The sequence below is a fragment of the Xenopus laevis genome, chromosome 2S (genome assembly GCF_017654675.1).
Source record: "Xenopus laevis strain J_2021 chromosome 2S, Xenopus_laevis_v10.1, whole genome shotgun sequence".
Taxonomy (NCBI): Eukaryota; Metazoa; Chordata; class Amphibia; order Anura; family Pipidae; genus Xenopus; species Xenopus laevis.
In genome coordinates, this window is record NC_054374.1 from 35,552,079 (window position 1) to 35,567,751 (window position 15,673).

Sequence of the window (15,673 nt, forward strand, 5' to 3'; positions counted from 1 at the left end):
CGGCCAAAAAAACTGGGCAAACAATGCCTACAAGGTCAACGTCGTTGACCTTGTAGGCATTGTTTGCCCAGTTTTTTTGGCCGCAGCCACTGAAGCACAGAGGCCAGAAAAAATATGCCATATAAATGCTGAAAATAGTCATTTTTTTGGTCGCAGCCACTGAAGCACAGTTGCCAGAAAAATTATGCCATATAAATGCTGAAAATATAAATTTTTTTGGTTGCAGCCACTGAAGCACAGAGGCCAGAAAAATTATGCCATATAAATGCAGAAAATATGCATTTTTTTGGTTGCAGCCACTGAAGCACAGAGGCCAGAAAAATTATGCCATATAAATGCAGAAAATATGCATTTTTTTGGATGCAGCCACTGAAGCACAGTTGCCAGAAAAAATATGCCATATAAATGCTGAAAATAGTCATTTTTTGCCATACGTTGACCTTGTAGACATTGTTTGCCCAGTTTTTTTGGTTGCAGCCACTGAAGCACAGAGGCCAGAAAAAATTAAACCAGTAGGGTTTGCACCCTAGTTTGTAACGGTGGCGGAGGGAGGAGGAGGACGCTAAAGGACAGCTGTGTGTGGAGTCATGAGGCTTGAAGAGAAGGACAGCTGCATAGAAGTCAGAACAAGTCTTCCGGCGTGCAGTAACCCTCCGAGATCCACCCCTCATTCATTTTAATAAAGGTCAGGTAATCCACACTTTTGTGACCTAGGCGAGTTCTCTTCTCAGTTACAATCCCTCCTGCTGCACTGAAGGTCCTTTCTGAGAGCACACTTGAGGCTGGGCAAGACAAGAGGTTCATGGCAAATTGTGACAGCTCTGGCCACAGATCAAGCCTGCGCACCCAGTAGTCCAGGGGTTCATCGCTCCTCAGAGTGTCGATATCTGCAGTTAATGCCAGGTAGTCCGCTACCTGCCGGTCGAGGCGTTCTTTGAGGGTGGATCCAGAAGGGTTGTGGCGCTGCCTTGGACAGAAAAACATTTGCATGTCTGACGTTACAGACTGGCCAAAGGGCTTTGTCCTTGCAGGTGTGCTCGTGGCAGGATTACTGGCACCTCTGCCCCTGGAATGTTGATGAGTTCCTGAAGTGACATCACCCTTAAAAGCATTGTGCAACATGTTTTGCAGGCTGGTTTGTAAATGCCGCATCTTTTCGGACTTGTGGTATGTTGGTAACATTTCTGACACTTTATGCTTGTACCGAGGGTCTAGTAGCGTTGCGACCCAGTACAGGTCCTTCTCCTTAAGCCTCTTGATACGGGGGTCCTTCAACAGGCATGACAGCATGAAAGACCCCATTCTCACAAGGTTGGATGCAGAGCTATCCATCTCCGCTTCCTCATTATCAAGGACTGCATCATCCACGGTCTCCTCCCCCCAGCCACGTACAAGACCAGGGGTCCCCAAAAGGTCACCACTAGCCCCCTGGGAAGCCTGCTCCTGTTGGTCCTCCTCCTCCTCCTCCACAAAGCCACCTTCCTCCTCTGACTCCACTTCTGGCACCTCTCCCTGCGTTGCAGCAGGTGCCTGGGTTCGTTCTGGTGATTCCGACCAGAAATCGTGCGCTTCCAGCTCCTCGTCACGCTGGTCTACAGCCTCATCTGTCACTCGTCGCACGGCACGCTCCAGGAAGAAAGCGAAGGGTATTAGGTCGCTGATGGTGCCTTCGGTGCGACTGACCATATTTGTCACCTCTTCAAAAGGTCGCATGAGCCTGCAGGCATCGCGCATAAGCACCCAGTAACGGGGGAAAAAAATCCCCAGCTGTGCAGATCCAGTCCTACCACCCAGTTCAAAAAGGTACTCGTTGACGGCCCTTTGTTGTTGCAGCAGACGTTCCAACATAAGGAGCGTTGAATTCCAGCGAGTCTGGCTGTCAGAAATCAAACGCCTGACTGGCATGTTGTAGCGCTGCTGAATGTCAGCAAGGCGTGCCATGGCTGTGTAGGAACGTCTGAAATGGGCCGACACCTTTCTGGACTGGGTGAGAACGTCCTGGAATCCTGGGTACTTGGAGACAAAACGTTGGACTATTTAACACATGTGCCATGCAGGGCACATGTGTTAAATTGCCTAGTCTCAACGCTGCCAACAGATTGCTTCCATTGTCACACACCACTTTTCCGATCTGCAGTTGGTGTGGGGTCAGCCACCGATCGGCCTGTGACTGCAGAGATGACAGGAGTACAGATCCGGTATGGTTTTTGCTTTCCAGGCACGTCATCCCCAAGACAGCGTGACAACGGCGTACCTGGCACGTCGAATAGCCTAGGGGGAGCTGGGGGTGCACAGGTGTGGAGGAGGAGAAGGAGGACCCAGCAGCAGAGTAAGAAGAAGAAGAAGACGAGGTAGAGAGCGATGGAGGAGTAGAGGTGGTGGCAGAACCGCGTGCAATCCGTGGCGGTGACACCAACTCCACTGTTGTTGTTGAGCTACCCATTCCCTGCTTCCCAGCCATTACCAAGTTCACCCAGTGGGCAGTGTAGGTGACATACCTGCCCTGACCATGCTTGGAGGACCATGCGTCAGTAGTCATATGGACCTTTGGCCCAACACTAAGTGACAGAGATGCGGTAACTTGGCTCTGCACATGTTGGTACAGGTGTGGTATTCCCTTTTTAGAAAAAAAATTGCGGCTGGGTACCTTCCACTGCGGTGTCCCAATTGCTACAAATTTGCGGAAGGCCTCAGAGTCCACCAGCTGGTATGGTAAAAGCTGGCGGGCTAAGAGTGCAGACAAGCCAGCTGTCAGACGCCGGGCAAGGGGGTGACAGTCAGACATTGGCTTCTTACGCTCAAACATGGCCTTCACAGAAACTTGGCTGGTGGCAGATGACTGGGAATGGGAACAGGTGGTCAAGGTGGAAGGCGGAGTGGAGGGTGGTTCAGACGGGTCAAGGAGAGCAGAGGTAGAGCAGTAAGATGCTGGACCAGAAGGAGTGTGGCTTTTAGTTTGCCTGTTGCCTTTGAGGTGTTGCTCCCAAAGTGCTTTGTGCTTGCCGCTCATGTGCCTTCGCATAGAAGTTGTACCTATGTGGCTGTTGGGCTTACCAAGGCTCAGTTTCTGACTGCACTCATTGCAAATTACAATGCTTTTGTCAGAGGCACACACATTAAAAAAATCCCACACTGCTGACTTTTTGGAAGTGTGCGATCTGGCGGTAACAGTAGAAGTTGGCGGAGTTGGCGGTATTGGCGGCAATGGCGGGTGCGTTGGCCGGCTGAACACAGGTGCCGATACATGTTGTTGCCCTGCTGATCCCTGCGGGCTGTCCTCCCTGCTTCTTCTAAGTCTTATTCTCCTACTGCCTCTCTGACTCTCCGTCTCTCCATCTGAACTACCCTCCTCTTGCTCTCTTCTACTAGGCACCCACAAAACATCAATCTCCTCATCATCATTCTCCTCAGATGCATCAATTTCTTCTGACACATCACAGAAGGAAGCAGCAGCGGGGACCTCCTCCTCATCACTCATTATGTCCATCTCTATCGTGTTCTCTGCCAGAATTAAATCTGGTGTAAGGTCCTCATCTCCTTCATCTTCTTCTGGCAATAATGGTTGCGCATTACTCAGTTCAAGAAACTCATTGGAAAATAACTCCTCTGACCCCAGTGAAGAAGGGGCACCGGTGGTGGAGGAAGTGTTACGTGGGGTGGCCATAGCAGTGGAGGATGAGGAGGATGTTGTGGTAAAGTTAGAAACGGTAGAGGATGGGGTGTGCTGTGTAAGCCAGTCAACTACCTCTTCAGCATTTTGGGAGTTCAGGGTCATTGGCTTTTTAAAACTGGGCAATTTGCTAGGGCCACAGGATTGCATAGCAGCACGGCCCCTAGCACGGCCTCTGCGTGGCGGCCTGCCTTTGCCTGGCATTATTTTTAAAAAAACAACAACAACAACAAAAACTCAGTTGGTTTTTCTGGAAACGATAATACACACAGCTAGATGGCGGGTTGAAGAAAACACTGTGCAAATAATGCCTACAAAGTCAACGTATACACTACTACAGCGGTGGATACGGATTACGTAAAATATATGAATGCTGCTTGAAAAAAAGTAACTCAAGTGGTTTTTCTAGAGACGATAATATTATCAATATTTAGACAAAATGTGAACAAGGTCACACAGCTCGATGGCGGGTTGAAGAAAACAGTGTGCAAATAATGCCTACAAGGTCAACGTATACACTACTACAGCGGTGGATACGGATTACGTAAAATATATGAATGCTGCTTGAAAAAAAGTAACTCAAGTGGTTTTTCTAGAGACGATAATATTATCAATATTTAGACAAAATGTGAACAAGGTCACACAGCTCGATGGCGGGTTGAAGAAAACAGTGTGCAAATAATGCCTACAAGGTCAACGTATACACTACTACAGCGGTGGATACGGATTACGTAAAATATATGAATGCTGCTTGAAAAAAAGTAACTCAAGTGGTTTTTCTAGAGACGATAATATTATCAATATTTAGACAAAATGTGAACAAGGTCACACAGCTCGATGGCGGGTTGAAGAAAACAGTGTGCAAATAATGCCTACAAGGTCAACGTATACACTACTACAGCGGTGGATACGGATTACGTAAAATATATGAATGCTGCTTGAAAAAAAGTAACTCAAGTGGTTTTTCTAGAGACGATAATATTATCAATATTTAGACAAAATGTGAACAAGCTCACACAGCTCGATGGCGGGTTGAAGAAAACACTGTGCAAATAATGCCTACAAGGCCAACGTATACACTACTACAGCGGTGGATACGGATTACGTAAAATATATGAATGCTGCTTGAAAAAAGTGACTCCGGTGTTTTTTCTGGAGACGGTAATATTATGGATATTTAGACAGAATGGGAACAAGGTCACACAGCTCGATGGCGGGTTGAAGAAAACAGTGTGCAAATAATGCCTACAAGGCCAACGTATACACTACTACAGCGGTGGATACGGATTACGTAAAATATATGAATGCTGCTTGAAAAAAGTGACTCCGGTGTTTTTTTCTGGAGACGGTAATATTATGGATATTTAGACAGAATGGGAACAAGGTCACACAGCTCGATGGCGGGTTGAAGAAAACAGTGTGCAAATAATGCCTACAAGGTCAACGTATACACTACTACAGCGGTGGATACGGATTACGTAAAATATATGAATGCTGCTTGAAAAAAAGTAACTCAAGTGGTTTTTCTAGAGACGATAATATTATCAATATTTAGACAAAATGTGAACAAGGTCACACAGCTCGATGGCGGGTTGAAGAAAACAGTGTGCAAATAATGCCTACAAGGTCAACGTATACACTACTACAGCGGTGGATACGGATTACGTAAAATATATGAATGCTGCTTGAAAAAAAGTAACTCAAGTGGTTTTTCTAGAGACGATAATATTATCAATATTTAGACAAAATGTGAACAAGCTCACACAGCTCGATGGCGGGTTGAAGAAAACACTGTGCAAATAATGCCTACAAGGCCAACGTATACACTACTACAGCGGTGGATACGGATTACGTAAAATATATGAATGCTGCTTGAAAAAAGTGACTCCGGTGTTTTTTCTGGAGACGGTAATATTATGGATATTTAGACAGAATGGGAACAAGGTCACACAGCTCGATGGCGGGTTGAAGAAAACAGTGTGCAAATAATGCCTACAAGGCCAACGTATACACTACTACAGCGGTGGATACGGATTACGTAAAATATATGAATGCTGCTTGAAAAAAGTGACTCCGGTGTTTTTTCTGGAGACGGTAATATTATGGATATTTAGACAGAATGGGAACAAGGTCACACAGCTCGATGGCGGGTTGAAGAAAACAGTGTGCAAATAATGCCTACAAGGCCAACGTATACACTACTACAGCGGTGGATACGGATTACGTAAAATATATTATGGCTGCTTGAAAAAAGTGACTCCGGTGTTTTTTCTGGAGACGGTAATATTATGGATATTTAGACAGAATGTGAACAAGGTCACACAGCTCGATGGCGGGTTGAAGAAAACAGTGTGCAAATAATGCCTACAGGGCAAATAATGCCTAAAAGGTCAACTTATACACTACTACAGCGGTAGTAAAATAAAAAAAAGTAAAATAAAAAAAAAAATGAATATTAAAAAAAAAAAATTAAAGTTGGTGCTGCTGAACTACTAGGAGCAGCAGATTAGCACACCAGTCCCACTCCCCAACACTGCTAGACTAATAGCACTGGGCTCTTATAGTAGTAGTAGTAGTAGTAGTAGTAAAACAACAAAAAAATAAATAAAAGCAGTCCTTACAAGGACTACTGTTATTGCAGCAGTCAGCAGATGAGATCAGAAGCAGGACAGCTGCCCACTGCAGCTACATACAGAGCACTGCAGTAGAAGGTAGATTACTAGCCAGCAAAGCTACCTAAGCTTAAATGTCCCTCAAACCCCTGCAGACTTCTGTCCCTCCAATAACAGAGCAGTATCAAAACGATTACTAGCCAGCAAACTTTCAACTGTCCCTGAAATCACTAACAGGCAGCAGCTCTCTCCCTACACTATCTCTTCAGCACACACAGGCAGAGTGAAAAAACGCTGCAGGGCTTCGGTTTTTATAGGGAAGGGGAGTGGTCCAGGGGAGAGCTTCCTGATTGGCTGCCATGTACCTGCTGGTCTGGGGTGAGAGGGCAAAAAAAAGCGCCAACAATGGCGAACCCAAAATGGCGAACGTCGCGCGACGTTCGCGAACTTCCGGCGAGCGCGAACACCCGATGTTCGCGCGAACAAGTTCGCCGGCGAACAGTTCGCGACATCTCTAGTGTAATATATAATGAATAATGCACCCCCCTAAATGTGGGGTAAAATGTAATGATATTTTAAGTCAGCAAGGAGTTCCAAGATCATATAAAGAAATGAGGCCAAAGTCCAGAATAACGCATTCAAAGACAAATGTCACTATATATATAACGTTCCTGGCCTTCGTTAATACATTGTTGATTACTTTTGCACAGTATGTACTTGTTTGCTTCATGGATATTAATAAATATTATATGGTGCTAACTCTCTTTAGCATGTTTGGCAACACCTTCTATTGCCAGTTAGGTGAAGGATAAGTAGCTTGTCCTATCCCAAATACGTCTCAAAAGCCATAGCCCATTGAGGAGTATGCCCTTGAACACCTTCTACCTAATTGGCCATATTTCAGAACTGCTGACAATTCACAAACGCCTGTATCAAGCAAGGAATGAAATGAATACTAAATATCAGCTCTTTTCTGCAAGGTCAGACTCAGATACATACAACAGGTAACAAATGTGTATTTATTTGTTATCTACACTTGCGCAACATAAAATTAATTTCATGTACGTCCTCTACTTTGTTTCTCAGCAGTTATCAACCAATTTCCAAAGATTTCCAAGAACAGTAATGGGCAAAACTTTTTGCTATTAAATTACACTCTTAAACAGTAATATTTTCTCCGTATGGGGTTTTGAAAACATGCTGATTTTTGCTTCTAATATGAATAATAATTTCATCTGAAGCCATTCTGTTTGTTGAAATGCTTGAATAGGGAGGAATACATTTACCCCATGTAGAATCCAGCTCCTTTCTCATTATATAAGTATATAGTTATAAAAGTCCTTCTCAAGGTTGTGCCTGTTTACATTGCTGCACAAGTTGACCCCTACATACTATATATAGACCCCTTCTTGGAATTAGACCCCCTTAGTTATGCTACTGTCTTTAAAACTATCCAAAGATGGCCTTGAAATTTCAGAATATTTAATAATATGGGAAGCCTTTTAGCCCGTTAAATATAACAGTTAGTTTCCTGTCCAAGTATGAGAACTGTTCATGCACGGGGCAAGAGCAGAAGTGCATTGAACATTACCTTTGGTGGTGCCCACAATGTCTGACTGTAACCCTGATTGTGGGAGGAATAAACATGATTGTCCAATTTCTGCACTTTGCCCATATTAGAAAACTAAGCTTCTAATTGTATTTACTTATATACTGTCACTTTCCAAAAAACAGTTAACCTTAATCCCTTGAACATAGGACTCATGTTTTCCTATTGATCATTGCCTGCTTTATTTTCCCTGAACAGGTCTAAAGTAGAACTGTAACTTATATACAGGAGACATGAGCTGAAACTGTAGCGGATGCTGGAAATGTTTTTTCCCTAGTGCAAAAAGTTCAACCATGTTGTTTGTCAGTCGTGCATCAGACAGACCAGAAACTATAACCGTCAAAAAAATGGCAAACTCACACAAAAATCATCAAACATATAAAATATGCAAATCTATCCAGAATGCTTGAGACTTGGGGTTTTAAGAATAATGGAAGTTTCCATAATTTGGATCTCCATACTGTTAGGGCTCTTACTCACTTGCGTTCTGACCTGCGCTCCCCTGCGTTCCGTTTTTTGGCGTTCAGCCGCAGGGGAGCGCAGGAATAGACGCATGTCATTATTTCAAATGGGGCTGTACTCACTCAGGCGCGTGTAGGCGACGAACGCAGGAAAAATGCAGCATGTTGCGTCTCAACCTGCGTTCGGCGCCTACACGCGCCTGAGTGAGTACAGTCCCATTTGAAATAATGACATGCGTCTATTCCTGCGCTCCCCTGCGGCTGAACGCCAAAAAACGGAACGCAGGGGAGCGCAGGTCAGAACGCAAGTGAGTAAGAGCCCTAAGTCTACTAACAGATCCCTAAGGAGCACATTTACTAAGGGTCAAATATCGAGGGTTAATTAAAAAGGGTTAATTAAAAAGTAAAATCCTTCAACTTCGAATATCGAAGTCGAAGGATTTACCGCAAATACTTCGATTGATCGATCGAAGTAAAAATCGTTCGATCGAACGATTAAATCTTTCGAATCAAACGATTCAAAGGATTTTAATCAAATGATTTTCTTTGATCAGAAAAAGCTTAGAAAACTTTTGGGGAAGGTCCCCATAGGCTAACATTGTAGCTCGGTAGGTTTAAAGTGGCGAAGTAGGTAGTCAAAGTTTTTTTTAAAGAGACAGTACTTTGACCATCGAATGGTTGAATATTCAAACAATTTTTAGTTTGAATCGTTTGAATCAAAGTCAAATTCGTAGTCGAAGGACGAAGTAGCCTACTCGATGGTCGAAGTACCCAAGAAAAAACTTCGAAATTCTTAGTTTTTTTTACTTCGAATCCTTCACTCGAATTTAGTAAATGTGCCCCATAGTGTTTTTGAAAAGACATTTATTAAGGTTAATGGTTAATTTATTAAATGTCTTTGGTTAATGTCTATGGTTAAATGATTTAGTTCACCTTGAAAGGAATGGTAGACAATGAAAACTGTAAATGACTGAAGACCATAAGTTGAGATGTCAATCAAGGGAACCACATGAAATATAACTTTTATAGGAGATAATAACATTGTTAAACCTAAACATCTACAACAGGTAAAATCTATCACCATAATCTTCCAAGAGCACTAAGAGGTTTATTATGATACCAGATAATCTGCATTTCTGTTATGGTACTAGGTGGTTAACATATCCCTGATATATCGCTGATATTCCAGCTATCTCCATCTGTAGTTCTTTTACTTTAAATTAAAGTGGACCTGTCACCCAGACATAAAAAATGTATAATAAAAGTCCCTTTCAAATTAAACATGAAATTTTAATTTCTATGAAAGCATTCATAGCTGTTGTAAACTCATAGCTGTCAATCAAATATTGCCTGCCCCGCCTCTATGCCTGCCCCCGGCATAGAGTCGGGGCAGGCAGTTACTTTCACTTTCCATTCAGCACTTCCTAGATGTCCCTGCTCTCCCCGCATTCCCCATCATTCTCTTAACCATTTAATTGTGTAGTCAGTGCATGGGGATGGACATCAGGTCCCTCATTCTGGTGCACAAACAAGATTCTGAGATGATGCAAGGTGTGCCTTAATAAAAGTGTCCACAAAATGTCTATTGCTATAATTATGAATTCTCACACTGAAGGAAACAAAAGTCTAATAATTTATACAGTGTAATTAAAGTTCATTTTGCTTGACTAACATGATAAAATAGGATTTGGAATATTTTTTTTTTGGGTGATGGGTCCCCTTTAATACTGGGGCATGTATGTCGGAAAACAAGTACTATAAAACCATTTTTTTTACTAATATGGGCAGTAACCATAATGTCTATATTTAATTGTAAATAGTATCATATAACAGAGTATTTATGATACATGTACGGAAAAACTGGTGTCATATCTGAGTTGTCAAAAAAGAATTAATTTTAACTTTGTGATATTTTTTTCTCACTTCAAGGTCATGGATTATATGGAACATTTGAAATGCTGTCATCTTGGAGGAAAACTAGAGAGGATCAGCATGTGAAAGAGCGGACTGCTGTTGTGTATGCAGACACCATGATCTCTTTTACACTCACAACTGCCATGTATTTAGTCACTTTTGGGATTGGTGCCAGTCCCTTCACCAACATCGAAGCTGCAAGGATTTTCTGTCGCAACTCATGTATAGCAATCTTTTTCAACTACCTCTATGTATTGTCATTCTATGGCTCTAGCCTTGTGTTTACTGGGTACATTGAGAACAATTACCAGCATAGTATATTCTGTAGAAAGGTGCCAAAGCCTGAAATATTACAGGTCAAGTCATTGTGGTACAGATTTCTTATGACAGCAAAATTTTGTGACGATACAGCGGATGCCGAAGAAACAAATTCTTATGAAAGTCATCTTTTAGTTTGTTTCCTCAAGCGATATTACTGTGACTGGATAACAAATACATATGTGAAGCCTTTTGTAATCCTCTTTTATCTGGTTTATATTTCCTTTGCCTTAATGGGCTATTTGCAGGTCCATGAAGGGTCAGATCTAAGAAACATTGTAGCAACCGAGACAAGAACAATTACATACACAACCGTCCAACAAAAGTATTTCAGCAACTATAGCCCGGTGATAGGCTTTTATATTTATGAATCTATAGATTACTGGAATACAAGTGTCCAGGAAGATGTACTGGAATACACAAAAGGCTTTGTCAGAATATCCTGGTTCGAGAGCTACTTGAACTATCTCAGAAAATTAAACGTGTCCACTGGATTGCCTAAGAAGAATTTTACAGATATTCTACGATATTCATTTTTGAAAACCCCCCGATATGCACATTTTTCAGAAGACATAATCATACCCAAAAAATATAACAACAACGTTGAAGTGGTAGCCTCCAGAATGTTTTTGGTTGCCAAAACTATGGAAACAAACAGGGAAGAACTCTACGACCTTCTAGAGACTTTGAGAAAATTGTCTTTGACCTCCAAAGTGAAATTTATAGTCTTCAATCCATCCTTTGTCTATATGGACAGATACGCCTTGTCAATCGGAGCACCTTTACAGAACTCTTGCATAAGTGCTTTGTTTCTGTTGTTTTCCTCTGCGTTTCTAGTTGCAAATTCTATCATTAATGTCTGGATCACTTTAACTGTTGTCTCTGTAGAATTTGGAGTAATCGGGTTCATGACATTGTGGAAAGTTGAATTGGACTGCATATCCATGCTTTGCCTAATCTATGGGATTAATTACACGATAGACAACTGTGCTCCTCTTATATCAACTTTTATCCTTGGAAAAGAATTTTCAAGGACTAAATGGGTAAAAAATTCTCTGGAAGTGCACGGGGTAGCTATTTTACAGAGCTACCTTTGTTATACTGTTGGTATGATCCCTCTTGCAGCTGTGCCTTCAAATCTGACCCGTACACTGTTTCGGTGCTTGTTTTTAATAGCTTTTGTCACATTCTTTCACTGCTTTGCTATTTTGCCAGTTATACTGGCATTTGTTCCACCATCAAAGAAGAAAAGGAAAGAGAAGAAAATCCCAGAAAACTTCGAGGAAATAGAGTGTGTTGAAATGGTGGACTTGGCTAGCACGAGAGTAGTTGACCAAATTACAACTGTCTGATATTTAAAATTTTTACTTTTCACCCTAGGTCTTACTAGAAAAAAATATTTTAATGGAACATCTAAACTGTGTGGGTAAAAATCATGAAAAATGTATCCAATACAGCCCATAGGATTGATGTTTTGAAACATACGTTTAGCCTCAATAGAAATGAACAGATTTTACAATAAATGATACTCACTTTTTAAATACTGTGGTGATATAATGATAGTAGAGAAGAATATATTTCTAAATTTTGTGTAAAACGTACGTGCATTGCCATAAATGGTACAAAAATCTACACTTTTTTCCCCAGAAAACCCGGAGTCATTAAAATGGCCAATTTTGGAAATTTTTTGGAATTTGACAGGTTGAAAAATAATTTATTTCAGTGCTGTTTCATTTTATAAAACAAATAGGACAGGCGTAAGAAACACTAGCAAATTTTTCCAGCTAAAGAAAAAACAATTAGCAAATTTTTACTAATTTGGATTATAGAAAAAGATAAGCAAGAATGGTTCTTTGTGCTTACAATTTGAGATTTAGGTTCATTTTGTTGATTTTTTTATTAATTAACTGATGGTAATATGTTTCCCCTTCTAACTGTTTAACTGTTCTTTCTGCTAGAAGTGTAATTATTTTACTTCATGTAGCTTTTTCAATAAAAAAAAGAACAACTTTTTTTATGCTTTTTAGAATTAATTAAACTGGCTTATTGCTACTTCTGGCTCAGTTGGCATCTTTTATCTATCATTTACAAAATAATTGAATTGTAATTGTAAAAAAAGTAACATTTTAAAAATCGTCTTTAGAAAAATTGGGGGGAACATCTTGAGAGAGAAAAACACACAATTCCAGGTGAGTACACCACCAAATCAGATGATATTGCCGTTCAGGAATAAATATGTAAATATAAAAAAGCATTCTAAAGTGAATTGGCACTCACAGATTTGACAAAAAAAGGATATCGTTATAAAGCAAACGTGTATCCGGAAAGATACATGTATCTAAAGATACACTTCCTGTGATGTTTTTGAAAAACAATTAATAAAAATGAAGCCTGTACTTAATTAAACTACTGTATATAACATATACAGTACATAGGGGCGTAACTATAGAGGAAGCAGGGGGGCCCAGGAGTTATAGGGGCGCCATGAGGACCTACCCACTGATAGATAAGTTCTGGGTTAAAGTGGGAAATGTTCTAGTACAAATAGAAGAAAAGGTGATGGTGGTCAGTACCACCATCCAGGGCCTTTTTCATTTTTGACTGCAGCTGGGATCAGAGGCAGCCCAGTTCTGCACAGCCCATGCCCCATCACTGGTCACCCTCCTCCTTTCTCTCTCTTTTTCATTTCTATTCTATCATATACAGTAAAATTGTATTAGTGCTATTGGACAACCGTGTGTAACTGAATTACTGCCTATACATGAACAACATTGCTTAGCAGATCTGATTGGTTCTGTCTGATAATATTGAATCAAACATGAAAAGTAAATACATTTTTTTTAAAAACAGTTCATTATTACAAATACCCCTAAATACATAACTTTTTTAGATAAGTTTTTGAGCAGGGCTCTGCAGAAGTAAAGCTATGTTGCAAGTGTTTAGCCCTTTATTTGGTACAAGTATGGGATCCGTTATCTGGAAACCCATTATCCAGAAAGCTCTAAATTACAGAAAGGCCATCTCCCATAGACTCCATTATAATCAAATAATCCAAATTTTAAAAAACGATTTCCTTTTTCTCTGTAATAATAAAACAGTACCTTGTACTTGTTCCCAACTAAGATATAATTAATCCTTATTGGATGCAAAACCACTTATAGGGCTTATTTAATATTTATATGATTCTCTAGTAGACTTAAAGTAAGAAGATCCGAATTACAGAAAGATCTGTTATCCGGAAAACCCCAGGTCCCGAGCATTCTGGATAACAGGTCCTATACCTGCATTACTGTGTTAATCAGAACCACTGCCAATGGACAGGCTTTTGTAACATGGAAGTAGTATTCAGTTCATTGGTTAATTTACAAGTAATGATTTGCCCACATAGTGCTGCTCTCATACAAATATGAAATAGCTGGCTCTCGGATTACTTTAATCTTCTTTGCGTTGCTGCCAAAAGCTTGATGCTGGGTTTCAAGTACTGCAATAGTAATCCCCTGATATTCCTTTTGTAGCTGAGCTTTAATTAAATCATCAGCTGGTATATGGAAATTGCTGGTTATTGGCGAGTAAAATACAATATTCAACAACATTTGTGCCTGAGGGAAAAACATACATTTTTCTAATGTAGTGCTGCCTATAAACATAGGCATTTACACAGGTTTTGAAGTTATCATTAGTGCTGCTTATCTGTCTTACAATTTCTGTTTCCTTCCTGTCCTGCTTTATGCCAAATGATGATGCCTATGCCCCTTTAGGCACAAAACGCGTAAGGCTGTTCTTTTTAAGATGCTTTTTCATCTTACATATATTATTTTTAACTGCACCACTTTGGTTTTGATGGTCCAGTTTAGTGCCAGCATGTTTACTATGAGGTGACAAGTGTTCTGCTTCATGCCTAATCTTCTAGATCTAGACTAAAATTGGTTATATATAGGCTGATTGGCTTCTTTGACTGCACTGCTGAAGGGGGAGATTAGTGGATTTGCAGTTGCCTAATGGGCTGGTAATTAATATATTCTGCCAAAGATTATATAATTATTATTTATTCATAGAATTCAGACATGTTTAAAGCAGAGCTTTGCAGAAATGTATTATCATTCACTGCACAAATGGAGCTTACAACCTAAGCTCCTATCAAATGTACACACACACACACACACACAGACAGTAGGTTCAGTTTCTTCAGGAGCCAATGAAACTAAACCACACAACTATAAGGAGAACATACTAACTCCTTGCAGATGTTAAAATGTATTGCTTTTCATCGCTGACCACTCTGCACAGAAGACGCTGGCTTTATCAATCGGGCTTTATTATATCACATAATTTGTAAACATGGTAACAGTGGGTGTGCAAATTCAGAAACCTACGCGTTTCGTGCCTGTATAGTCGGCACTTCCTCAGGGTTAAGTGAACGTCACGTGCGATCTTGTTTAAATAGGGTAAAAGTACAAATCAATCATTATTTAAAGGTACAATGTATGTGAACGATCGTGTCAATGTCAATTCATAAAAATTCATATCAAACCAACAAACATATTAATAATTAAAGTGCAAGTGCTAATTAATGTGCTTATTTTTAGAAATAGGTAAGATTACAAATTAATACACGTAAAAAAAAGTATATATATATTAAATACTAAATTTCAATTGAATTTAATATTTTATTAATTTCATAAAGTGAATCAATGATATTGATGTGTTTGTAGTTTCAACAATATATATATATATATATATATATATATATATATATATATATATATACATATATTGAAAATTAATAACAATTATTCTATTTATTTATTTGTTTGATTGATCACACTTCTCTATAAGAGTAATCAAGTGATTATATACCCATCATACATTTAATTTAATATTACTTTGTAACAGGTAAAGTCCTTGTAGATGGTACCCAGGTTGAAATAAAACACAGTATTCTAAACATACTACTTTATCTAATATGTCTGCCCTACTTTGCTTCCCCAAACATTCACCATACCACAAATCAAGTCTCTAAATTTCACCAAAACTTTGCCAGATGTATTAGATTTAAGGGGCATTTTTTTCTCAAGTTTTTTTTATGTGC

General features: G+C 40.1%; 1 protein-coding gene across 2 annotated transcripts in view; it reads left to right on the top strand.

Moving 5' to 3' along the window:
• The window catches only part of ptchd1.S (patched domain containing 1 S homeolog), an 86,737-nt gene extending 74,110 nt beyond the window's left edge, over nt 1-12,627 (top strand). For both annotated transcript variants that reach the window (XM_041583643.1, XM_041583642.1), the window contains exon 4: nt 10,282-12,627. In XM_041583643.1, the coding sequence (XP_041439577.1) occupies nt 10,282-11,936 (1,655 nt within the window). In that variant the 3' untranslated portion in view covers nt 11,937-12,627. The remainder of the gene's footprint in view (nt 1-10,281) is intronic.
• The last annotated feature ends 3,046 nt before the right edge of the window (nt 12,628-15,673 follow it).